The following is a 25,709-nucleotide window of genomic DNA, read 5'->3' as shown; positions in this document are numbered from 1 at the left end:
ATCAAGCATGAGACATTTGGAGACAATGTACATTCGAGTTACGACTTCCTGTTTCAATGGCCTCGCCTGTAAAGTGGACAGGAGTAGGCGGCAGCAGCCGGTGGCAGTGACAAAAATCTGCGGTCAAGTTGTACAGTTTACAGCCGTTACCAGCAGCCTTAATTCTGTACAGGAAGTCATAGAAACACTCACATCCTGTTAGGTCAGATTCCAATTATATCAGCTTGTACACAGTCTCCAGTTGTTTTTATTAAGACAGAGTAGCTGTTAAAATGCTCTACATGTGATCTGCTGCTGATGTTAATCAACAACAGACTGTAGATGATCCCTAATCTGAACAGATTTAGTCTCTCTGACTTCTAAACGTCACCATCAGCCACACTACATGTGCTCTGTACAGAATAAACCTTCAAATCAGACAAATATATATAAAAAATTAAACTGGTTTATATGAAACGTCATTGTGTTGAGTCGATTCCGAACCAATCAGCTGTTAGATCAGCTGAGAACTGCGCTGCCTGTGTCTCAAACCTGCAGCCGCCTTGATCTCGTGAGGTTACCGTTGCCCACGTGTGCATGACATCAGAGCAAGTCGGGATCAAGTCGGACACAAATCTAACCGGCATGCAATCGGCAGCGATCGATTCTGCGCGGACCTGGCTCATCTGGAACGAGCCTGTTTGGAGCAGATTGGACAATGAACATTCAAGTTACAACAACTTCCTGTTTCAATGGCGAATGCGCAAAATGGCCGACACAGCATTAGACAACGTGCTCTAAATATGATTTATGTTGCTCTATATATCAAGTTTAGATAACACAATGCAAATTTCAAGTAAATGGGATAATGTGTGTCACATCAGGCTGACTTCCTTTTGCCAGTAGGTGGTGATCACTTAATATTGGCATATCGATGTCTTCAGGCCCGGACACTTATCAAACTGTTCGAAAAGACATTTGGGGCGGGTTGGACAATGCACAGTCTAGTTACAAACCACTTCCTGTTTTGTGGAATTAAATTCGACGACACAATACAGCCACGCCGTTTCTACAAGGACTCAAAAGCTTCGCAATATAACTTTGCCAAGGTCTTTAGATTGTTTAAATTGCACAGTACATTCAAAATAGCTTACTGCCTCTTGGGTTTACGGTATGGCACCAAGAGACTTTTTTGTAATTCTGGACATGATACATATGCCCACAAATGTTTATACATCTAGGTAAAACATACTGTGAGCGCTACTTCTTTGAAATTTTGTAGGGGGCGCTATTGAGCCATTTTGTTACACCCAAGCACAATTACCCATAAAATATTTTTTAAAATGTATCGGTTCTGATGTGTGTGCAAGTTTTCAGGCGTTATAATGCATCTTTAGCCTCTCAAAAATGCAATTAGTTTGTAGAATAAAAAGAATCCTATCAAATTCAATAGGGCCTTCTCCAACCAACGTTGTCGGTGCTCGGTACCTAATAAGACAAACTTAATACTAATCAATCAAACAATCACCAGCTGGACTAAATTGCATCAATAATCAGCTTAAACTATTACAACAGATTAAGAAAGGGAATGTGAATAAATACAGATAAACCTAACATGCTTGCATTCTCAGAACACATGGAATGGAGGTTTGGTGGAAAGCAGAGAGATCTGCAGTTCTGAGAGCAGACCTTACAAAGTTACTTGAAATACACCTGTCTGCAATTGGCCATCAAGCAGAAGAATGATTGAGTTCACTTGTAACGCTTGTTCTGTCCATGAGGTTTACCATTTAGACAGCATGAGATAATTCCTAGTCGCGCATTGCCAGACCTATCTCCATAGCTCTGCAGGGGAGGGTCTGGCTAGTCCACACAACAACCCGGGATAGCCTCGTGAAGGAACTTGTTTTGGTGGAACATGTGCACATGGGGAGTCGAGGCCTGGAGTTAAAATGGCTGTCGAGTGTGGGATGAGAATTTTACTCAAAAAAAAAAAAAGAAGATACAAATAATTTGACTGTCGCTTCTAGCTCAGAGGATTGTTTTCCGAACCAACCGGAGTTTAGAACGCCAACACAAAGAAAGCGGAAGGTGATGGACACCCGGTGGAACTTCCAGCAGCACCGGAACAATCCCGTAAACGAAACGTCGTCGACATAGACTAGATAATTCACAACAGTTTATATGCAAATCTACAGTACCTTATTGTACTCCACCTTAGATCTCTGGTACAAACATTGCATTTAAAGAAGGCTCTCTGCTGTACCTTAACAGCTTTCTTCTTGGGCCCTTCATCATCATCAGCCTCCTCGTGCTCCTGGGCCCCCTGAGTGAGGTTGGTGTAGTTTGCCAGTTTATTGAGGAGAGATGACACCATGGGGTTGCTGTCCATCTCCTCCTGCAATGGAGAACATGTTTTGTTTTTTTTATATGCACAACAAGAGCAGGATCACACACTTCATTCTTTTCAACTTATCATTTTTTTTAAACTTCATGGTCCTCACTCAGGATAAAAATAAACTTGGATTTTTAAAAATCATATTTATAAACTTTAAAGTGCTCATATTATGCTCATTTTCGGGTTCATAATTATATTTAGAGGTTATATCAGAATAGGTTGACATGGTTTAATTTTCAGAAAACACCATATTTTTGTTGTACTGCACATTGCTGCAGCTCCTCTTTTCACCCTGTGTGTTGAGTGAGTGAGACCTCTCACTGCTGTAACATCTTTGTTGGGAGTCGCACATGCTCAGTAGCTAGGTAAGGACTACTAGCCAGTCAGAAGCAGAGTATGAGGGCGTGCCCTGACAGTACCTAGGTAAGGACTACTAGCCAGTCAGAAGCAGAGTATGAGGGCGTGTCATGCTAGCAGCTAGGCGAGCATTATAACGTGTGTTCCAAAGTGACCACGTTTGTCTCTGAAGTAAAGGCTGGACTACAATAGAGCTGTTTGGAGCAGTTGGTGAACAGTGTTTTCTGTTGGAGATGGTAAGTCCCTTTGGGGTGGACTTTGGGCTTTTTCACTTTGTAAACCTATAACATGCACAAAAAAGATATATAACACAATAAATGAAAGGGAAAAAGCCAAAAAGCAGAATATGAGCACTTTAATTTGGCCTTTGAGTGGTCAGTTACCATATGCTTAAAAAGGTACAAACTCTTCCAGGACAAAATTGAACAGTGCAATATTTAATTAACTGTTCAAAGCATTCTTAGAATAACATGGCTGGGTCAGCTTCATGCAGAGTGGGGAACACAGAAGCCGCAGTGCCTACTTGATTCTTTACAAGGGCCAGTGACCACTGAGTGGCAAGGTCTGCCAAATGGCAGAGCAAAGCACCTGGAAAGAGTTCAGCTGAATTTTCTTGAAGGAACGCACCAGCTTTTTATGGTAAATAAACTCTTTGACGCATTGTTGAGCTAAGAAAAGATTGTTACTTTTACCTCCTGGTGTATTTATTTAGTTCACCCACAGCTTACCCCGATGCTTTAGCATACTGTGTATTCATGAATGCTTTTGGGTCAGTTCTAATTTCAAATGCAGAAATAGTTCTGGCAGTGAATGTTTACTTGAAAAGGATATTGATGTATTTGCAACTTCTACCCCACAGTTTAATGGTTTCTCTTTCTATCATCTTGCCAAAACAAATCACACTGTCAGGTCCCCTTGTGCAATAAAACCTCTCCCTGCCCTGTGTATAAGGGCTATATCAAGCTAATGACAAAATTGTTACCTCAAAAAGGGCCATGTTGGTGCCATCGTAGCTGTTGCCTTTGTCATTGTCTGTGTTGTTGATAAAGGGACTGTTTTCCTTTGGGACACCATCACCTGTGGAAACACAACACAGTTGAGACTACAAATGTAGTGTAGGTTTAACATGTTGCAGGGCCAAAGCAAAATATGAGTGGTGGCTGGCAAAGAAATACACTCCACTGTTTCCACTGTCAGACATATTTGCAATAACCTGCTTCCTCAAAGGACAAGCCTTTTCATGGTCTCAAGTCTACAGGTCCTTTCGTTGTTTCACACTACTTATGAATCAAAGGCCCTGTTCTAACCTGAGTTGTGGGTTAGCGAGGTTTGTTGAGTCTAAAGCCAGGGTTATCCGTGTCTCAAAGGTGGCTCTCTTTTGACCTGGCTAGACTTAGTGCGCGGGCCTCCGTAGATGGCGCGTGCTACAAGCACGCACGGAGACTTTAATGCTCAACGCATCTTCGAAACACCAGAAGGCGTTCAGTCAAAATAAAAAAAATGAAAAAGAAGTATTAGAGAAGAAGAGAGCGGAAGTAAAGGAAAGCAGGCTGCCTGGCAACAGTAGTAAGCACATCCATGTTAAACACCGACGTACCGCCAAACATTACATTTTTCTACTCTAATCATTAACGTGACTGTCGTTTATCGCCAAATCTAAACTACTGTCTGCCTGTAGCACTGTTAAAGAACACTCTTTCCATGACGCCGTTTTTTTTAGCTCTCATGTTTTTCCACATTGTCCGGCAAAATGTTTCTTCTTTTCCCAGTGTGGTGTCTCTCTCTGACCACATATTTAAGGCTGTTTGACTCTCTGTGGTCTGTACACGATGTTTGTAGAGGCGAGCCTGCTCTTCCCAGAGCAAATCAAATGCCGATACTGCCCAAAAAACATCCGGGACAATCACACAGCACATTAACAAAAATAATGGAAATGAGGAGGTAACTTTTGAGCATGACATGAGCAACAATAGGACAAGGTGGATTTGAGAAATTACAGATCATTTCCATAACTGATTCAACTAACCTGCATGCCAAGCCACGCGCCGTCTAAAAGACGGTTAACAGAGCTACGCAAATAACCATCACTGTTGTGGCGCTTGGCTGTCATATTTCTAGCTTCGATGTGAAAGATGTGCTTTACTTTTTTTTAATTTATTTTCTCTCCCTAAAGAACCAAAAACTCCATATGACACGTAGAGCTGTAACAATTCCAAATTTTGCTGTACAATTAAATTCTGAGAAAAAAAATGTGATTAACAATATAATTGTCTCTTTCAGTCAGATTTAAAAATATATGTATTTATGTACATATAATATGTATTTATGTATTACTTTTTTAAACAAATTCCAGGATACATATTTTGGGTATATCACTGTCATGTGACCCAGATAATGTAATAACATAAATGCACAGCCTATGAAGTAAACTATGCCTCTTTATTACCATAAAACATATTCTCTAACTGTATCCCCACATGTCATTTTTGTTGCTATGAATGTGTTTAGGGTCAAGTCCCAACAACTAACAATTGAAATTGACTAATAATCACTTATATAATTACAATATGACATATCTAAACAAAATCATGTCATACGTCTCAAGACCTTAGCTAATGTTATGTAAAAAAATTGACAATTAGAAAATTATGTAATAATTGTTACAGGCCTAATGACACAATAAAGATTATTTCATGTATTTACACGGATGTTATAGCTTTGTTTTGAACCACACAGCCGACCTTCGTCACACAAAGCAACCGAGCCATCTTCAGAGACGACATTCTAGCACCAAACTGTGAACCACATTTGGTCTTTGCTGCTGGGGCCGGTAACCTACACAGCAACCGACTGAGCAAATGTTTTGAATGAACAGACAGCTTAGAGTGTAGGGGCTAAGTTACCCAACATGCTGCAGTCAAGTCCAAGTGTAAACAGGGAGGGATCTTATTTCCAGACGTATGTGTGAGCTAAAGATGATCTGTGGGCTTCCTTTTCCTCCATCATATGAAGGATGGAAAAGCTTCTCTTGGTTTTTAATTCACATGTGATATTACTTAGATTGAAAGCACAAATGCATTTACACATGTGACTAGGATTGGGCATCGAGAACCGGTTCCAACTTTAAATCGTTTCAAAAATTAAATTAAATTAAAAAATGTATTAGAATCGTTTGTAAAATCTGGTTTCGAATCTGACCATTGGTTCCAAATTTAACACACGCACATTTTGGTTTCCGTAGCGGTCGCCGTACATGCACTTGTTATGTTGCAGCCATGGAGCACAGTAACAAGCTCTAAAGTGTTGCTTTATTTAACATTGAAAAAGCTGTAAATCACCACTGAATCAAAATAAGATTTTCTTTTTATCTGTGAAATAAGCATGTGACCCGTTTCAACTCCACCCCTCAAAGAATCAGAATCGAGAATCGATAAGAAACGGAATCAAAAGGAAGAATCGGAATGTGAATGTGAATAACTATAATGCATTGTTTTCTATACACTAAAAAAAAGTAGTTTGTTTTAGGGAAGAAAAAAAATATCCAAATTAAGCAGGACGAAGATCCACTCATTTCCCATAATCATCTTCACCAGATTTTGCCGGTTCCATCTGAGGGTTCAAAATAAGTCAAAATAACATAATCTCCAGGCTGCTGTCTCAATGCCATAATTCTGAGTAGGAAGGAGTTAGAAAAAGTGTCAGCAGTTGAGGTAGATCCCATTTCTTTAATGCAACACGGGTGATAATAAAACTCTGCTGGAGCGAACATTAGAAAAACAGACGGAGCAGGGCGGTCGGAGAACACAGACCTCCGCCAAGGCCAAATGCCCTATGTTGCATTGTTAACCAAAGTGAAAAATAAATTGTGTATCTGCCCCTTGATTCGGATCCACTCCAAAAGATTATGGCTTCTTCCTTGGCCCATGCTACAACCTTTTGACCGAGTTTCATGACGTTGTTTCCGTAATCCTGCTGACAGACAAACGGAAAAACAAACCAAACCAAAGACCTAATCTCTTTCTCTCTGTGCTTCATAGACAAGAAAACACTAGAAATTAAAGCCAATAAGACAAACAATAAAACAATGAACATTATGTTCAAAAGGAATAAAAGAGTAAAAATATAACAGGAAACAAAACAGAGATGGTGAGTATAAATCTCTTAAACTGAATAGCAAAGCAGTCCATTGCCGGAGCACCAACAAAGAACTAACACCACACAAGAAAATTTAACTATTGTTGCATTCCATTTGCACTCGGAAGTCGGATTTTCCCAGGTCAAAGTCGGAAACACGCCCCCTGACCTCGGATTTCTCTGACAGCCTCGCAGTACCCCAAGATAAAAATCCAACATGGCTGCCTCGTACAGCAACAGTAGTAAAAGCTGTAGTAACATGCGGTTATTAGCATGTCTGTCTTATTTGTGTTTCACTAAATCGTAAGTTGTACACACAGACCTATCTAACTTCAATCAGCGGACATGTGTTAACATACATTTGTATGCACAAAAAAAACTACGTAATGCGTTGTTATCAACTGGTATTGCTAACAATCTGGGTCAATCTCGATCTGGGTTCCATTCCCACTGAGATACATCAACCAATGTGTCCCTGAGCAAGACACTTAACCCATCGTTGCTCCAGAGGCGTGCGACCTCTGACATATAGCAATTGTAAGTCGCTTTGGACAAAAGCATCAGCTGAATGTAATGTAATGTAACAATGGCTAACCTGGCTAGAGCTTACCCCACAATGAAAAAGCAACAAGGCTACTGACTTGAGTGAATGTGATGAATCATGTGTTTATCGATGGGAGCCGTCCTGCTCTTTGATTTTGACATTAACCACTCAAAGAGCATGTCTTCTTACTCTTGACACAAATCTCGCTCTATGCACTAAGGCTGCAAACAATTTGTTCCATTACGGCTTAATGTGTTGATTATTTTAAAGAATAATCCATCTGTAAAATGTCAGAAAAGAAAATCATCATCATTTCCCAGAGCAGGTTGACCTATTGGCTTATTCAAATTGATTTTTGTATGATGAACCGTTCAAACTCCAAAGATCAATGTACAAAGAAAACTGCCAGATCCTCACATTTGAGCATCTAAAACGGACATGATAAAATAACCATTTTAAGACTGAAGAGTCAAACAGTTATGTTTAAAGCTACTTGTTCCGTACAATTAAACACTGCAGTGCCTCAAGTAAGAAGCACTGACAACCATATACCAATATTTTTCTTAGTTTCCCACTATCTCACATTCTTGAGAGACCATTGTTGACCATGGCTCTCTGCCGGGTCTTCTTCATTCATCAGTGGAGCTGCCTACTGTGAACTCTGGCCGCAGTGGAGATTTCATGGGTAACTGTTACTGCTTGATCCAGCTGCAGAGGGAATAAGAGGCTTGCAGCATGGCTTAGCCCGGTGGTAATCACAGGGAAAGTCGCTATGTCCTTGTACTGTGTAGCTCTTTAAAACACAGTCTGATAGCAGAACATATTAGGTGAAGGCACAATGTTTCAATAAGCTGGGATAACGGGGAATGAATTAAAGATAATGGCCATTGTACTGCGAGGATGCAGCCAAGGGTAAAATCATCCCGTCAGTCATTGCTTAGCTTGGTAGGATCCTCCACACCACAGGTAATCATTGTCTTAAATGATACTAGCTAAATCCTCTTTGAGGTCCGGTGGCAGGATAAAACTGGCAGTACTGTTTCCAAATCAGGTGAGGTTTCTGCTTTTAGAATGTGCCGACATGTAAGGTGGTTTAGATGTCAATCAGGGAGTAAACAGAATCATTGAAATGTAATAGACTCAGGGTTTCCCGCAGCACTTTGCAGTTAAGGTGGCCGCCTTAACAACACACGCATGCCGCCTTAACTAAGTCTTCAAAAAAAAAAAAGAAATCTTACTCTGTCCTGTTTGAGTGGCTGTAATGTACTGTCGCATCAACACAGTCTGTAGGAAACAAGGTAACGGCCAGTTGTCAAGATACCACCAATCACAATGGAAAGAGCATTTGCTGGCGGTGAGTGTAACTGTCATTTATTCACATTTAAAGGGATAAATCGCCATTTCACCGTCGCGTGCGCGTCGTAGTTTGTCAACATGTGCGGCCAGCTGGGGCATGCCCGGGCAGAGACGGGGTGAGTGGACTTATCGGAGCGTTGGCATATGGCAGGCAGAGAGCATTTCTATATGTTTCTCTGTCCTGTTCTTCACATCAGTGAGGCTTTCTTCTCTTGTTTCAACAAAGTGAATACATGACGAAGTGACTGGAACTATCATCAGTTGCGAGTAGCGAGAGGTCGCGGTGGATTCTCAACGTCCCGGCTGTTGCCGGTCTTTGAGACACAGCTGTTATCGGTTTGTTTTAATCAATACATGCGGTTCACAACACACGGTTAGTTAGCGTAGTTAACACTACACACAGTGAAATGATGTGTCCTGTTTTTATTTCACGCATACTATCTGCTTGAGTGAGTGAAGCTATGGGCTGAGCTCTGTTATCTCACAGCTGTTGGTTTTAGAGAGCGTGTCACGGAGGAAATGGGAGCAATGCCAGTAAAACTGTTATAGCACATTTTTTTTTAAATAGTTTAATGAGCTTAACATTGCACATTGCAACTGTTATTTTAAAAAGCTGGTTATTTATTAATTATATATTATTATTTAAATTTAATATTAAGTGTAGTACTGTGGCAACCCTACCACCTTAACTAACAAATTTTCTGCGGGAAACCCTGAGACTTATTAGAATTATTGAGTGTGGACCTTGTTAGCGGTTAATCTTTACTCTTTGTCATATTTACAATTGTTTTTTTGCTTGGTACAATACCGAAAAGTTGCTGTGTGGCTTTCGGGGCCTCTAATAAATAAATAAAATTCCTGATCTTAAATTTTACATACTGCCAAAAAGACAAGAGGAAGCCAGTGTTAATTCCACTAACGTCGCTGCTACAGTCGAAACTGTAAGAGTTACATGGAATTTATTCATTTAACATGCCGAGCCATACTAGATAGCTTTAATATACAGTAGCTTTAATGAACGTGGGATAAAAGTAGACTGTTTGATGACCCTGGGATAACTTTACTGATAATACAGTCAGATTGAATAATCTAAGATTAGCAAGCTAACGACACCTCTGGCCATTCTGTTAGGTCGTTTGTCCAGTCACTTATAATTAGGGTTGGGTACCGTTTGGGTTTTTTCCGATACCGGTGCTAAAGCGATACTTTTAAAACGGTGCCAGTGGCTAAACCGGTACTTTTTAAGAAAGTTAAAAAAAAGAAGAAAAAAAAGAAGGGTACTTAACAACAGTCAGCGACATTAAAGAATGGCTTTATTGCTAAGGCCATATTGTCAAAATTAAATGATTTAATAATAATGTAATAACTATAACTTATAACAATAACGTATTTCACTAGTAAATTGCTGTTGAACGACAAAAACAACCACCAGATGGGAAAAGGGTATTTTACAATAACTTTGAATGCACCGCGAGGCTACCAGTTTCAAGTGAACGCACCGTCTGTGTTGTTTTTCAGACATGGCAGCTACAGACTGTTGTACGTCCCGCTGTTGGATCCTCTACAGTGAAATACAGTCATCCTTTACTCTGTTTAGCTGTCAGCATGTTAACCGTGTTTAATCTAGCTGCTAGCTAACGGTAGGCTAACGTTAGCTGCTGTCGAGTGTAGTGTTAAGTAGCGTGACATGCGCCGATGTTTCTGTTGCCTGTAACGTCCGTTTCGGAGCATCAGATAGCAGCGCAGGCATATCAGTGGCACCGAAATGAGGCACCGAAATCCACGTTGCTATTCGGTCTGGTAGATACCGGTCGTTAAGGCACCGGTGCCGTATTAGCACCGGGTCTCTGCACCCAACCCTACTTATAAGGTACGGACAATCCGACCCAATACTCAGTTTTTTGTTTTATGCATCTTGCTCTGTTAAGTGGCAAAAGTGCTTTTGAGTAGTCTATACTGGGTTAACGCTATGTTATCCGGTCAAGGGGAAAGGATTGTTTTCCCTCACGGCGACTCCGCCACAGCTCCAGCTATGACGAGTTACCGACCAAGTGTATGGGTTAGATTACACCTGCCATGGTAAGTCCAACAGTAAATTACAGTACTTACTGTACTCTTGAACACACAATGTCACGGTAGTACAAATTGTACTGGAGGTCTGCCTCTGGAACTCAAAGGCTCCCATTGTTTGACAAAAAAGTGATAAAAAAGACAATTCTGCATTGCCAAACATGATCTATAATGTTGTACATCACATGTGATTGTTTTTTTTTCTAAGGAACTTTTTAAGTTAAGTGTAATGCAGAACACGATAGATTCTCAAATGTAAGTATCTATGGTTATCTATGGGTTTTGGATTATTGGTCAGACAAAGATGTTAAAGATGTTATTTTGGGCTCTGAGAAATTGTTTTGGGCATTTTGGTTTACAAATGTCTAGTACTTTATAGACCCTTTCAATAGAATTCCATTGCTGGGCAACAGCCTGGCCCCTTGATAACTTCCTGTCAGTTGATGTCATTCACATACACTTCAACAGGAAGTCAACTTGGGGCCATTTAGAATGTGCATTTTTACAACTGTGAAATGGTCTATAGGCTAAATTATTAATTGATGAATCAAATGATTGATATATCGAGAATTAAAACAATTGTTAGTCGCAGCCCTAGCTTAATGTCTACTAAGTTATTTAACAAATGGGAAACTTCAACTTGAAAATCAAGGTCTACCTAGGGACCCACAGTTATTTCTTAACAACAAGTATTTACTATAAGGCATAGGAAATAAAAAAAAAATATAACAGGAGTTTCTGATTGTTGCAAATACATTAGCAAACTGAGACTTTTCATGGTCATTTATGACAACTGAAAAAACATCATAAGGGTATTATGCTTATATATTATTTTCTGCTTCATTTTATGCATCACTGTGTCTTGTTTTTGTTTGCCTAATGTGGAATTAAAATGTCATGGGATCTCATGCCCCTTTAAGCTAGAAAAGCCTAAAATCAAATGGTGATGTGTGGCAACAGATTGTGTCACACCTCCATGTCATTAAATCCTCCAGTGACCTCAAGTTGCACATCACCATTCTTAACAAAGGTGCCAGCCACCACAAAACCCTCCCAATAGATGCCAAATACTGCAACTCCTGCAGTCATTTTTGTAGATTGTGTCCAAAACAAAAAGCAAAAATGGAAAAAGAGCATTGGGGGATGCTATAGAAGATGAAGAAGGTGTCTGTACATGTCTGTCAGTCTGTCTACATATTATCCAAACTGTTGGTGTGTAAATGTCAACGTGTGTGTGTGTGTGTGTGTGTGTTTGTGTGTTTGTATGTGTGTGAGTGAGTGAGTGAGTGAGTGTGCTCCGGTGTGACGTCGAACAGTCCTGGGGGACATGGTCCAGATACATATACAGTAGCAATGACAAGACTCTGGCCTAGTTAACAGATGTTAACCTCTGTGCATATAACACATTTATCTTGGACTAATTCACTCTGCTACCTGGAAATTCATGTTTTTTTTTTTTACCAAAAATGAGACACACATATCTGGCCATTATCTTATGGGACAACACAAAGGTACAGGAGGACTGACCTTTATCTGAACAACCCGGAATAATTGCTACAGCATCACAAAATAATAACTGAATGATTAGAAGTATGGTTAAAGTTGCAAACTGGGAGAAAAAAGGGTACTGCAAAGATGTCAGCCTGCTGTTTGACATTATTAGCCATCCTGCATTGCATAAAAAAGTCCTAACATCAGCTGTTCTCATGTCAGTTCAGGAATGCTGAAAGTGCACTGCACAAGCAAAGTTGTTCATATAAAGAGCGAATGTAAACATAATCATGTAAATGTTCGTAAATATGAACCTGGTCTACAGGAAAGAATGAGAGTACCATTGAAGATGAAAGCTGCACGGAGTGTGTGTATGTGTGTGTTCAAGTGAAACCGAATGAATGCAAAGGATGTCCTATCTTTAAAGTCCAGCAATGTCTCCAGCTAAAGGGATCTTAGGGCAAACCTGTCTGGTTTAGTTTGGTTGAATCGAACCCTGGAGCATTTACCCCCTTGGTGCGGTTCGTTTGGGCAGGTGTGAACACAGCAATCACACGCGGGTGCGGACCAAAACAAGCAGTTACAAACAAACTCTGTTATGCTTCGGTACGGGTCCTTTGTGATGAGAACGTAATCTGACCTCGATCCAACCCAACCACCAGGTGTACTCTGCAAGTTTGAGCTAAACGGCTCCTAGTCAGGTGTGCTTTGCAAACTGCTATGCATCACAAGATGCAAACTGTAGCAGCTTGCAATGTTTCTGTCACAGAAATACACTGCTGAGCCAAGTCCTGGCGAGCAGAGCAGACGTAGTGACGTCCCTCGCGAGGCATGTAGACGCTTATATATTAATAAGTGGAACTGCATCAAAGAGAATATTCCATTACAACCCAAACAACTGCAAAGGTTGAATCACATCACACCTTAAAATGCCCATAGACCAGTCTGTATTTGCCTAAAGTTGACTAGACCTGAACTTTATGCAAATTTATGAGTCTGTCCAGTGCAACGCAGCTGGCACACGAAACTTGGACTAAGCTGTCAAACTAGGCGATGCAGTTCTACAATAAAACTGAAGGTGCATATACACCAATTCAAAGTTTTCAAAAAGTAGACTAGTCTACAACAACAGAGCAAGACTTCCTGGGGAACGTGTACTTCAGATTTAAACCTAATGCTAACAGGGAACCTGATAACGTTATTGAGGCAATCTGATTGATGGCGCCCGCCTGCATACGTGAACGGTACTGTCTTTATAAACTGTTTTTAATAAACTGTCTGTACACTTACAAAGTTCTCAATGCTTCGGTTTACATGTAGGGACCCTCATTATGCTACCGTGGAAGTGTGGTGCTATTTTGAGCCTTGTTAGTGGTATAGAAATAGCAATTTCTTTTTACTTTACCCTCTGCCCCAACGACTAGCTTTATAAGCTAATTAGCGGTTAGCGCTAAAACTGGTCACATTCGATTAGCATGAAAACATATCCCAGAGAACGGTTGACTTGGTACACACGTGTTATTAACCCCTCGGTTCATTTTGCGCCGGATTTGTCCTTTAACCGGTGGGGAAATGTCCTCACTGTGGCATCTCTAATGTAAGGTTACACTGCATGTCTTATTGCGTTTGCCCTCTTCTCCACACTTCCCCTTCTTATTCTGCATGTACAGTATATAAACATATTGGTGTCTGAACACAAAACTCCACTATCCACCTTGTCATCACTGTGGTCAGTAAAGCTAAAAGCCAACAATCCAGGCCTGCGCCAAACAAGGCCAACATTTGTGTTTTGTATCTAATTTACTGTCAGGACAGGTTACTCTCATCTCTTAACAACCTCTGACAAACCAAATGTACACTACCTACAGCTATGTAAGAGGTGATTCAGTCAGCTTTGTATGCTCCTGATTAGTGTCTCATTATATTATTGAGTATGTTACCTTGCTGTAATGATTTGTGCAATTTTGCAATTAATTCATGGCAACAGTATCAAACTTTAACGGTTCAAGCCAGAATGAATACAGAACCCAAGAAACCAACTGGTCTGTCATTAATAAAGAGGGAGAAAAGGAGAAGGGTGAAACCTCTTGTGTAATTGTTGCTGAATGAAAGCAGGTGTATTTTACGGTGAGAGCTGTGTGTGTGTGTGTGTGTGTGTGTACTTCTGCAGCTGGCGGGCAGAGTCTCCTGCTGTGCTATAGCGCATTAAGTGACCCCTAAAAATGCGACATTGCTAGAGGAGATACAGTATGTAAGTGGCAATGACAATACGCTAATTAAATCACCCCCTCTCTGGTTAAAAACATAGTCTCGCTTTGCCAGACCCTCCTCCACACGCTGCGGAGGAGGGTCTGGCTACACCACACAGCATTTCAGGGTGGGAGGAAAACGTACTCTGGTTTATTGGTATTTCTTTAAACCAATCACAATCATCATGGGCGGCACTAAGCTCCTCACGGAATCACTGCAAAATAGCCTTGGGAGAAACTTGTTTTGGTGGAACATGTGTACGTTCAAAGGTTTAAGTCGTGCAACAGAAAACTCTGATTGGACAGATAGTCTAGCTAGCTGTCTGGATTTACCCTGCAGAGATCTGAGGAGCAGTTAACCATAGTCCTCACAAATCCACCAGAGGTTAGAATGCTAACACAAAGAAAGCAGAAGGAAACGGACATTGGCGAAAATACATGCATCTGGTGGAATTTCCTGTGGCACCGGAGCAACCCCGGAAGTGGAACGTCGTGGATATAGACTAGTTAAAACATAAACATCCTCTTCTCCCATAAAACCAAAGGCTAGTGTGGTAGAACACCGTGATACGACAAAAAATATGTCAACTATGCAAACTGTCAAACAAAGTTTGTGTCAGTTCACTTGGAGACAATTCAGTTCAATCTTTTGTAGATTACATTCATTTAATTACGTTTGTTAGTTTTATCTTAAAAAATAAGATCCATTTAGGGCAGGCATTTCAAAGTAATTATTCACAAACATAACAAGCATAATTCTGCAGAGAAACAACAACGTGCAAGCCATTTTACAGGAACTAATTATGATGTGGCTCATCACTATGTATTCTATTTGAGTACTCTAGCGCTAATTGATTGCATAAATTATAATTAATGAAAGAGCTTGCTGCCAAAGACAGCACAAGCTTTGGCCAAGACTGTGTTATGCTCTGAGCATCGTCAGGAAATGAGTAAAACATTTAGAGTGAAGAATATTTTAGTAGGAGGTTATAGCTCTGTCATTTAAGCCAGGATCGGGTTTTAAGGACCATGCTGTTGTTTTAGTCAAATTACTACAAATTGCCTTTATTTTACAATACTGTTAGTAATTTTACAAAACATTTTAGACTGATTTCCTGCCTTTCAGGGGAACAACTGTTTTCAATTCATTCCAGCACACAACGCAAATCAACTTGTCTCAACTTAAATTTACTTCAAATAGGTACACACAAGTACATAAATAAGTACCAGAGTGAACCATTCCACACCATTACAACGTGTTTGGTCAAAGTCATGGTTTCATTGCAAGAGAAAGCAATTATGGGTGCAGAGGGTTTTGAAACTCCTCACTTCTGATGCATGCTAGACTGCCCCAACATCTGACTGATAAGTGCTGTCAGTGATGTTGCATAAGGGAGTGGGATTTCCTGCCCCTGCATAGTTGAAAGAAGTCATTAGTCAGGACAGTTGTCAAGCTGTCATTTGTTGTTAATGAAAGACTTTATGTTGCATGTCATGTCTGCCATGTCCGTTTTTCTCGGCGCTTTTTGTTTGTGATCACATCCCTGCCTAAAAGAAGCTGTGGAGATGCGTGGGCTGAGTCACACTTGATCAGGGCTCTGCCTACTGATTGGTACAGATTCACCAGCGGGTACAGAGGATGTGCTAACGGTTAGGCTCAGCCTCGCTGGTCACTGTGGTAATAAATGACCATGCATCCTATTTATAACCACTAAGCTGCACACTGTGACGACACTATAATCTGCCTAACACAGCCGGAGTTAGCCCATGGCTCATTGTACCAAGAAAAAAAAAAAAGGGTGGGAGGAAAAAAGAAGGTTAGCTTTAGAAGGCACTGGGAGTCTAGACAGTGCAAGTCAAAAATCAGTTTCTTTAGCTCACGGTTAACATAAAAAGGATACACTTTTCAGCTTAACGATAAAGCAGCAGCACAAAGCAGCAAACTAAATTCATGTGTATGCACTACTAAGTGACAGCACAGTGCATACATGTTTAGGATGAATTTCTCAACTCTTATTGGCAGAGTTAGTGCAATGCCTTGCCCGGTGATCCATACAGGACTACGGTTCATTCAAATATGATGGCTTTTGACTTAGTGAGCCCCTAACAACAGAAACACCCCTAACAACAGAAGCACTGCAAACCTACGTGCTGATCATACTTTTTATCAATTGAACAATTCACACCTAGTATCGGGACACAAAACTCACACACCAACAACAACTCATTTAAACCCAGATTTGTCTTTGGGGGAACAATTGATCTTGAGGAGAATCATAACACAAGACAAAAAAATATGTGCGCTACAGAGAGCCCAATAATTAAACAACAAGCTTTACAAATCAATCCTATAAAAAGAGAGAAACAAAAACAATAGAGAACAAAATCATTACACCGGGAACCAAATATCCCCGACAAAGTCTAAATATAGTGGTGCTACTAAAGGGCAACTGAAGGAGTGCTTTAGTTATGAAAAACTTACCCTTCCGTCGAGAGCCTCGCCTCTGCTCCATTCTGAGGAGCGGGGCTGAAAAAGGGGGCAGAAGGAAGGGGGGTTCTAGTAGTGGTCCCTGGGGAACTCCAGTTATGGGGGTCCAAAGTATAAAGATACTGCTAGTAAGGTGCAGAAGTCAGGAATACTGCCTGTGCTGTGTGGATAATGTGAGGATCAGCTATTTCTGTGACAGCGTGTGTGTGTGTGTGTGTGTGTGTGTGTGTGTGTGTGTGTGTGTGTGTGTGTGTGTGTGAAAAGTGGCCTGTGACGACGATGTCAGCGACATCAGCCATGCATCACAAAGTACCCTCGCGCACACACACACACACACACACACACACACACACACACACACACACACACCTCCCTTTCCTCAACATCCCTGAGCTTCTGATTCCTGCTACACATACAAGCACACATGCACGTGCATGTTGGAACACACACACACACAAAGAGGGAGGAGCAAAGTAAGCGAGGGAAGCAGAAAGCAGTAGTATAACAGACAGACATCCTTAAGGGAGTGTGGCAGGAGAGAGAAGGATGGATGGATGTGCACACACAATGCAATAATGTATTTTCTTTTCTATGGAAATCATTTTTGAGATTGTGGCACTGAGAAAGCAGAGAAGACGCTTGTCATTCAAAGTAAAAGCTGTGCAGTATATCTTTTGAATCAATAACCCTTTGCTGCCTCAGCGAGCGGTGTAATTTACAATCAGACTTCCTGAGTGACCTCCAGGGTGCCATGTGTGGAGTTGGCCAATCGATCAGCAAAGCACAGGGAGCGCACAGGACAATACAGCTGGAGGCTACGACAACATACTGTACTACCGACAGGGCAGTCACAGGAGTCTCTCTCTCTCTCTAGGAAAGGAATTAGAATTTTTTTTTTTTAAATGTAATTAAATAAAGAGAAAAGGGGCTCTGTTTGGACTTTTTTTTTCTAAAAAAGGCACTTTTTATTTATTTATTTGGAAAATTCTGTCTTCCTTTTTTTACTTGAAATATAGGCCTTATGTTTATTGTGCTCGGAATACTTGTATTTATGGTCAAAATTGCTAATTGTTTGCCATACAAATTCAATGTGTCTGTATGACCCACATTTGAAAATTGACAACGAATATTGTTGAAATGATATAGAAATGCACGTTGTTGATTTTGTTTAATAGACGTAGGAGTAGGCTTTAGAACGGAATTTAGACATTACAAGGTACGGACCTTTGCTGGGAGGACATTTTAATTGAATACCCCTGTTGTATACAGGATTTTATAGGATACTGGTATGGAGCCATGCAATCACAGGCATCTTTACAACCGTTTTAATGTCAACAGACGATAATTATATAGGCTATAATATAATTATAGTAAACTTAACTAGGCTAAGACTTATGACCCCATAAACATAGGTAGGGTTGCAACTAAGAATTCAATTCAATTCAATTTTATTTATAGTATCAAATCATAACAAGAGTTATCTCGAGACACTTTACAGATAGAGTAGGTCTAGACCAAACTCTGTACTTTACGAAGCCCCAACTATTACAGTGGTTGCCTCAAGAGCAAGCATTAGCAGAAGCTATTGCGACAGTGGCGAGGAAAAACTCCCTTTTTTGTTAGGAAGAAACCTCGGACAGACCCAGACTCTTGGTAGGCGGTGTCTGACGGCACCAGTTGGGGAAGTGGTGAATGGTGGCAATAATAGTCATAATAAAGATAGTGAAACAGTGATCACAATGGTAGTCATAGTAGTTCATGTCATAGTAGGGCACAGCAGGGCGTTACGGGGTGTAGTGTGGCACAGCAGCCTGGGTGGACGCGGTTGGACGCGGCAGGACGCAGTCGGACACTGCGGGGAAACGCAGAGCGTAGCAGGGTGTAGTAAGTCCATAGCGTCAGCTGCACCCAGGACCCCGGTGTAGGTGCCACCCAATTCCAAGGCGATGTTCTGGGTGAAGAAGAAGCAAAGGGACTCCGGGGAGAAAACTCCCCAGAGCTAGGTTAGTAACAGGCATTTCTGGGACTAAGATGCACACAAAAGGAGACAAGTGAAAAGAGAGAAGAGGGAGCGGCTCATTGTGTCCTTGGAAGGAGCTTCCCACAGCAGTCTAGAGTTATAATAGCATAACTAAGAGAGGCAGGCTAAAGAGAGGGGCCCTGGACCGGGCTCGTACTCTCCCCTGCCGGAACGGGCTTGTACTTCCTGCCTCCCTCTACTCTACTCTACTATGCTGCAACTCCTCACTCCCTAACTATAAGCTTTATCAAAGATGATGGTTTTCAGTTTATTCTTAAATGTGGCGACGGTGTCAGCCCCCCAAACCCAAGTTGGGAGCTGGTTCCACAGGAGAGGAGCCTGGTAGCTGAAGGCTCTGGCTCCCATTCTACTTTTAGAGACTCTAGGAACCACAAGTAGCTCTGAGTTCTGGGAGCGCAGTGCTCTAGTGGGACAATAAGGTACTAAGAGCTCTTCTATGTATGATGGTGCTTGACCATTTAGTGCTTTGTAGGTCAGGAGAAGGATTTTAAATTCAATCCTGGATTTTACAGGAAGCCAATGCAGGGAAGCTAATACAGGAGAAATGTGATCTCTTTTGTTAGTTCTTGTCAGAACACGAGCTGCAGCATTCTAGTTTTTCTGCATCGTTTTGAGACAGGATGTTCCTGATTTTGGCAATGTTACGAAGATGGAAAAAGGCTGTTCTTGAGGTTTGTTTTAAGTGGGCGTTAAAGGATATATCCTGATCAAAAATGACTCCTAGATTTCTGACAGTAGTGCTGGAGGCCAGGGCAATACCATCTAGGGTAGCTATATATTTAGATAATGAAGTTCGGTGGTGCTTGGGTCCCAGCACAATAACTTCCGTTTTGTTTGAGTTTAATATCAGAAAATTGTGGGTCATCCAGGATTTTATATCTTTAATGCACGCTTGAAGTTTAGCTAACTGACCGCTTTCGTCTGGCTGACCGCTTTCGTCTGGCTTAATTGACAGATATAATTGGGTGTCGTCTGCGTAACAGTGAAAGTTAATTGAGTGTTTCCTAATAATATTGCCTAGAGGAAGCATATATAAAGAGAATAGAATTGGTCCAAGCACTGAGCCTTGAGGAACGCCATGGCTAACTTTAGCGTATTTGGATGGTTTATCGTTAATAACAAATTGGGATCGCTCAGAAAAATAGGACTTAAACCAGCTTAGTGCGATTCCTTTAATGCCAACTAAATGTTCCAGTCTCTGTAAGAGGATGGTATGGTCAATAGTGTCGAATGCAGCACTAAGATCTAATAAGACAAGTACGGAGACAAGTCCTTTGTCAGCAGCAGTTAGAAGGTCGTTAGTGATTTTCACCAGTGCCGTCTCTGTGCTATGATGCATTCTAAATCCTGACTGAAAGTCTTCAAATAGACTATTTCTATGCAGAAAGTCACACAATTGATTAGCGACTACCTTCTCAAGGATTTTGGAGAGAAACGGGAGGTTAGATATAGGTCTATAGTTGGCTAAGACCTCAGGGTCGAGGGTGGGTTTTTTCAGAATAGGTTTTATCACAGCTACTTTAAAAGACTGCGGTACGTGACCCGTTAATAAGGACATATTGATCGTATCTAGTAATGTGGTATTGACCACGGGTAGTGCTTCTTTAAGTAGCCTCGTTGGAATGGGGTCTAAGAGACAGGTAGTTGGCTTAGCTGAAGAGGCCCTTAACATTAGTTGTTGGAGGTCTAAAGGATAAAAGCCGTCTAAATAAGTATCAGGTCTTATCGTTCTCTCTAGCCCTCCTGCGCCCAATGGTGAGCCGTTAGAAGCTGTGGGCAGAAGGTGATGAATTTTTTCTCTAATTGTTATAATTTTATCATTAAAAAAGGTCATGAAGTCATCACTGCTCAGAGCTATAGGAATAGATGGCTCAACAGAGCTATGACTCTTTGTCAGCCTGGCTACAGTGCTGAAAAGAAACCTTGGGTTGTTCTATTTTCTTCTATTAGTATTGAGTAATAGTCTGATCTGGCATTTCTGAGGGCCCTCCTATAATTTTTTAGACTATCTTGCCAATCCACACGAGATTCTTCCAGTTTGGTGGAACGCCATTTACTTTCAAGTTTTCGTGAGATTTGTTTTAATTTGCGAGTTTGGGAGTTATACCAAGGTGCTAGTTTCCTTTCCTTCATCATCTTCTTTTTGAGAGGAGCAACAGAGTCTAAAGTAGTCCGTAGGCAGGCCGTAGCAGCGTCTACAAAGTTATCAAGTTGAGAGGGACTAAAGTTAACATAAGGGTCCTCTGTTATATTAAGGCATGACATTGAGTTAAGTGCTGTTGGAATATCTTCCTTAAATTTAGCTATAGCACTGTCAGATAAGCATCTAGTGTAGAAACTTTTATTTAATTTCGTATAGTCTGGTAGTAGGAATTCGAAAGTTATTAAAGAATGGTCTGATAATAAAGGATTCTGCGGAAATACTATTAAATCGTCAATTTTGATGCCATATTCTAGCACAAGGTCGAGGGTGTGGTTAAAACAGTGCGTGGCCTTATGCACACTCTGACTGAAACCAATAGAATCTAGCAGTGAATTGAAAGCAGTACTAAGGCTATTGCTGTCAATGTCCACATGGATATTAAAATCACCTACAATAAGTACTTTGTCTGATTTAAGGACTACGCATGATAAAAACTCTGAGAATTCAGATAAAAACTCAGAATATGGACCTGGTGCTCGGTAAACAACAACAAATATAATAGGCTGTACTGTTTTCCATGTTGGGTGTTGAAGATTAAGAATGAGGCTTTCAAACGAGTTATAATTTAGTTTAGGTTTAGGATTAATTAACAGGCTCGAGTCAAATATGGCTGCAACTCCCCCTCCTCGGCCTGAGCCTCGTGGAATTTGGGTATTATTATGACTGGGAGGAGTGGCTTCGTTTAAACTAACATATTCGTCATGGCCCAGCCAGGTTTCGGTGAGGCAGAATAAATCAATGTGGTTATCTGATATCAATTCGTTTACCAATAATGCTTTCGATGACAGAGATCTAATATTTAATAGTCCACATTTGATTTTCCTATTCTGTTCTATCGTTGCAGTGGTTGTTTTAATTCCAATTAGGTTGTTTAGTATAGCACCTCTTTTGTTAGCGTTTGGTTTAAACGGTCTCAGTCGGGGGACAGACACGGTGGTTATGGGATTATGAATGGGTGATTGCTCTGAAGGGAGCACAGAGGGGCGTGTAGCGCTGTATCTCTGATTATTGACTTTGGGAGAGTGTGTCTGGTCAGTGTGCTTGTGGGAGTGTTTACGGGATGTAAACAGTCAATCAGAGGTCTGGGTATGCAGGGCGTGGTGCAAATTTCCACGTAGCATCTGGCTTCCGCGTGTATTGGGATGAATCCCATCCCTGCTGAACAGGGAGCCACGTTCCCAAAACAGATTGAAGTTGTCAATAAAACCTATCTTGTGAATGCTGCATGTGAGCTGGAGCCAGGTGTTAAGGGAGAGTAGTCTGCTAAAGAGGCATGATCCGCGACCTAGAGATGGAAGTGGGCCCGAAATAAAAACCGACTTCCCAGTGCTTTTTAAAGCCTCAATGAGAGTGGTAAAGTCTCGCCTTGTGCGCTCACACTCCTGAATCCGAGTGGACATGTCGTTATGTCCACAATGGACCACGATGCGTTTGATAGAGGTCGGAAATGAGGGTATCAGGTCCATAACTTTAGCCAGGATGTCTGCAACTTTGGCTCCGGGAAAACAGTGTGTGACAGCATTATGAAACCGTAGGTCTCTAGTGATGGAGTCCCCAATAATTACTGTGGTTAGGGGGAAGAGCGGACGAGGAGTGGGGGGGTGTGGATAGCCGGTGACGGGAGCAAAACAGTCAGTGTCGGTTTCAGATGGGCAGGGAAAAGAAGAGGAAGATTGCTTACCGTTCGGTTGTGGAGATTGTTTTTGAGGAACGTTGTCATTTGGCCGATCCAGGCAGTGTAGGCCACCGGACCATCTGACTACTGCATCCCTCAGAAGCTTTCGCCGCGCGGTAGCAATCGTCTTCCGTGACGACGGCTGGTCAGTCTGCTTTGAAGCGGGGCGAGCCCGGTGAGCCGCACTGGCCACCACCGGCTCCGACTCCGACAAAGCATTGAAGCGGTTGGAGAGGCTGAGGGCAGGAGGCGATGGAGCCCTACCCGAGGATCTCTTTCGGCCGCAAACCACCTCAGTCCAGGGTGGCTTGATAACCGGTGTCGAGCAGGACGATGGGCGTGGGCAGGCAGCTGGGTCCCATGGCGCGGTATCCTGGAAGGCCGCCGAGAGAGATGAGATCCGGAGCGACTGATTATGAGCCACGTCCAAGCAGGCGGTTAACAAAGCATCTTTGGTTTTTAAGTCCTCGGAAAGCCGACGAACATCTTCCCTGGGGTCAGCAATTTCTTTGTTTGTATTATTGAACAACGAGGAAATCCTGAGGGGGAGTGGGGACTCGCCAGGTGTAGAGGTTGCCATGAAGCTAGCGTTTTCATTATCCATAAGTCTGTGGACTATTTTTCAGATTAATCCTTTGGTCTAGGGCTGCAACTAACACTTATTTTCACAGTCAATAAACTGTCCATTATTTTCTCGATTAATCAATTATTTGTTTGGTCTATAAAATATCAGAAAAGGGGGAAAACTGTCGATCACTGTTTTTGCAAAGCCATGATGATGCCATCAAATGTCTTGTTTTGTCTAAAACTCAAATATATTCAGTTTACTGTGACATGTAAGCTGGAATCAAAGAATTTCTAATTCAAACTGATTTCTCCATTAATAAAATAGTGGTGATTGATTTAATAGTTGACAACTAATACATGAATCTTTGCAGCTCTGCTTTGGTCTGTATCGTGTATCCCTAATTAGAACGTATGTGAGACAGACTGAGCTAGAGGTTAGCTAAAAGGAGCCAAGGATGTGCCACAGCCCCACAAACTAGGCTAGGCAATGGCTGATCAACCTCTGCCCCAGCTATTACTCCAAAGCTTTGGTGAACCTAGCACTCTGATCTCTACCTTTGTCTTGGCTACCCATTGATCTTCCTGTCTAAAAGCATGTGAAGGGGGCAGTAATCACTTAACCAGATTAGGCTAATCCTGAACTTTTTATAAAACACAGAAGCCACGCCAAGGCTCCAGGGTTAAGGAAGTCACGGCTTTAAAGCCACGGACAGTTTCTGCAGCCGTCCTCTGGCCGACCGTCAGTCAGGTGCAGGGGTTGATACATAGATTGTAAAAGTGAAGCCAAAACGTCCCGATCACCCCCTGGTGGCTGGCTCCAGTATAGGTTATAACTAGTCAAGTCAACTTTCAAGTATCCCGCCCCCTCCATGTTAGCGGATGGAACGTGGTCCAAACTAAGGCTACACGTAAAATAATTTTTACCAATGATTTCTACTGTCTTTTTTGGTAGTTTCTTATCATGCTGATGTATGTTCAAGTGTTCATTTTTGTGATAGGGTTAGTTTCAATTTGTTATTTGATGCTATATAAAATGGAGTGAAAGGTCCTGATTGACAGCTGTGATTGACTCGCGATTGGTCAGGCGGGGGTGTATGGGCGGGACTTTGATACCGCAGCTCCACCACCCGATCACTATACTGTGCAGGCTCTGGCTCCAAAATTACAAGATGGCGCGCCCGTATGCGGGATATTTTGACATCACTTTTGGTACAGTGGGAGAAACTGGAGACGCGTCGTCCATTTTTATATACAGTCTATGGTCAGGTGAGTGTCCTTCACCAGGCTGAGACATAATAGCTGATGGTCATTCAGCAGAGACATGCAAATTATAGCCCTGGAGCAGCCTAGGTGGGGAGTTGTGACAGTGACCACAGACTCACTGGGGATTAGGGCTGGGTACAGAATTCAATATTTTTTAGACCGACCGAATTGCCTCCTTAGTATCGAGTATCGAAAAATGCCTCGTCATTCAATACCCAATTTCAATACCTAAAGGAGTAAATCTCATCAGTGTCAATGAGCCAATAAGCACGCAGCACGCTTCTACCAAGATCTAATAATGTTAGTGATTGGCTGTTTGACGTTACACGTCGAAGAGACACGCAGGAAAAACTTTACCTTACACAGAGAGACAGGGCTCACGTAGTAGCTGAAAAATGAAAAAGTCTGCCTTAAATTTGCAATTCATAAAATTGGTATCGAAAAAAGTATTGTTTAGGAACCGGTATCAGAATCCCAGTATTGGTATCGGCATTGAATATTTTTTAACGATACCCAGCCCTACTGCGGGATTAAAACAGTTTTGACAAAAGGTAGGACTCAGGAGAGCAATGTATTAATAATAATTCAATACATATTTATTTACTAAAGAAAACATTTGCTGACAAGTGGAAATTCAAAAAAATGTCCACCCAGCTTCCACTTGTCTGAACATCTGCAGCCTGCATCATTAATTTGACAGATGTGTAGAAAGCAGAGCTTAAAGAGGGACTATCAAATCACACAGTAAGAAGGATTTAGCAGTATCAAGTTCCACTTGGTCTGATGTCAGATAGGCTGCTGTCTGTTACTTTGTGTGTGTGTGTGTGTGTGTGTGTGTGTGTGTGTGCGCATGCGCACAAGTGTCTGTGTTGCACTTAATGACGTTCTAAGCCT

At 41.6% G+C, this 25,709-nt stretch overlaps 1 protein-coding gene across 6 annotated transcripts in view; it reads right to left on the bottom strand.

The window, feature by feature from the left end:
* The window catches only part of slc12a7b (solute carrier family 12 member 7b), a 105,733-nt gene that overhangs the window by 40,561 nt on the left and 39,463 nt on the right, over positions 1-25,709 (bottom strand). For 5 of the 6 annotated variants that reach the window (XM_031298264.2, XM_031298265.2, XM_031298269.2 and 2 more), the window contains exons 2-3: positions 3,717-3,811; positions 2,246-2,377 (exon numbers count right to left, since the gene is read on the bottom strand). In XM_031298264.2, the coding sequence (XP_031154124.1) occupies positions 2,246-2,377; positions 3,717-3,811 (227 nt within the window). Of the gene's footprint in view, positions 1-2,245; positions 2,378-3,716; positions 3,812-17,060; positions 17,320-25,709 lie in introns of those variants that run through there. The other variant, XM_031298270.2, reaches the window with a different exon arrangement.

This window comes from Sander lucioperca, chromosome 23 (genome assembly GCF_008315115.2).
Source record: "Sander lucioperca isolate FBNREF2018 chromosome 23, SLUC_FBN_1.2, whole genome shotgun sequence".
Taxonomy (NCBI): Eukaryota; Metazoa; Chordata; class Actinopteri; order Perciformes; family Percidae; genus Sander; species Sander lucioperca.
The sequence above is the reverse complement of the archived record's forward strand: the minus strand, read 5'-3'. Positions and strand labels throughout refer to the sequence as shown.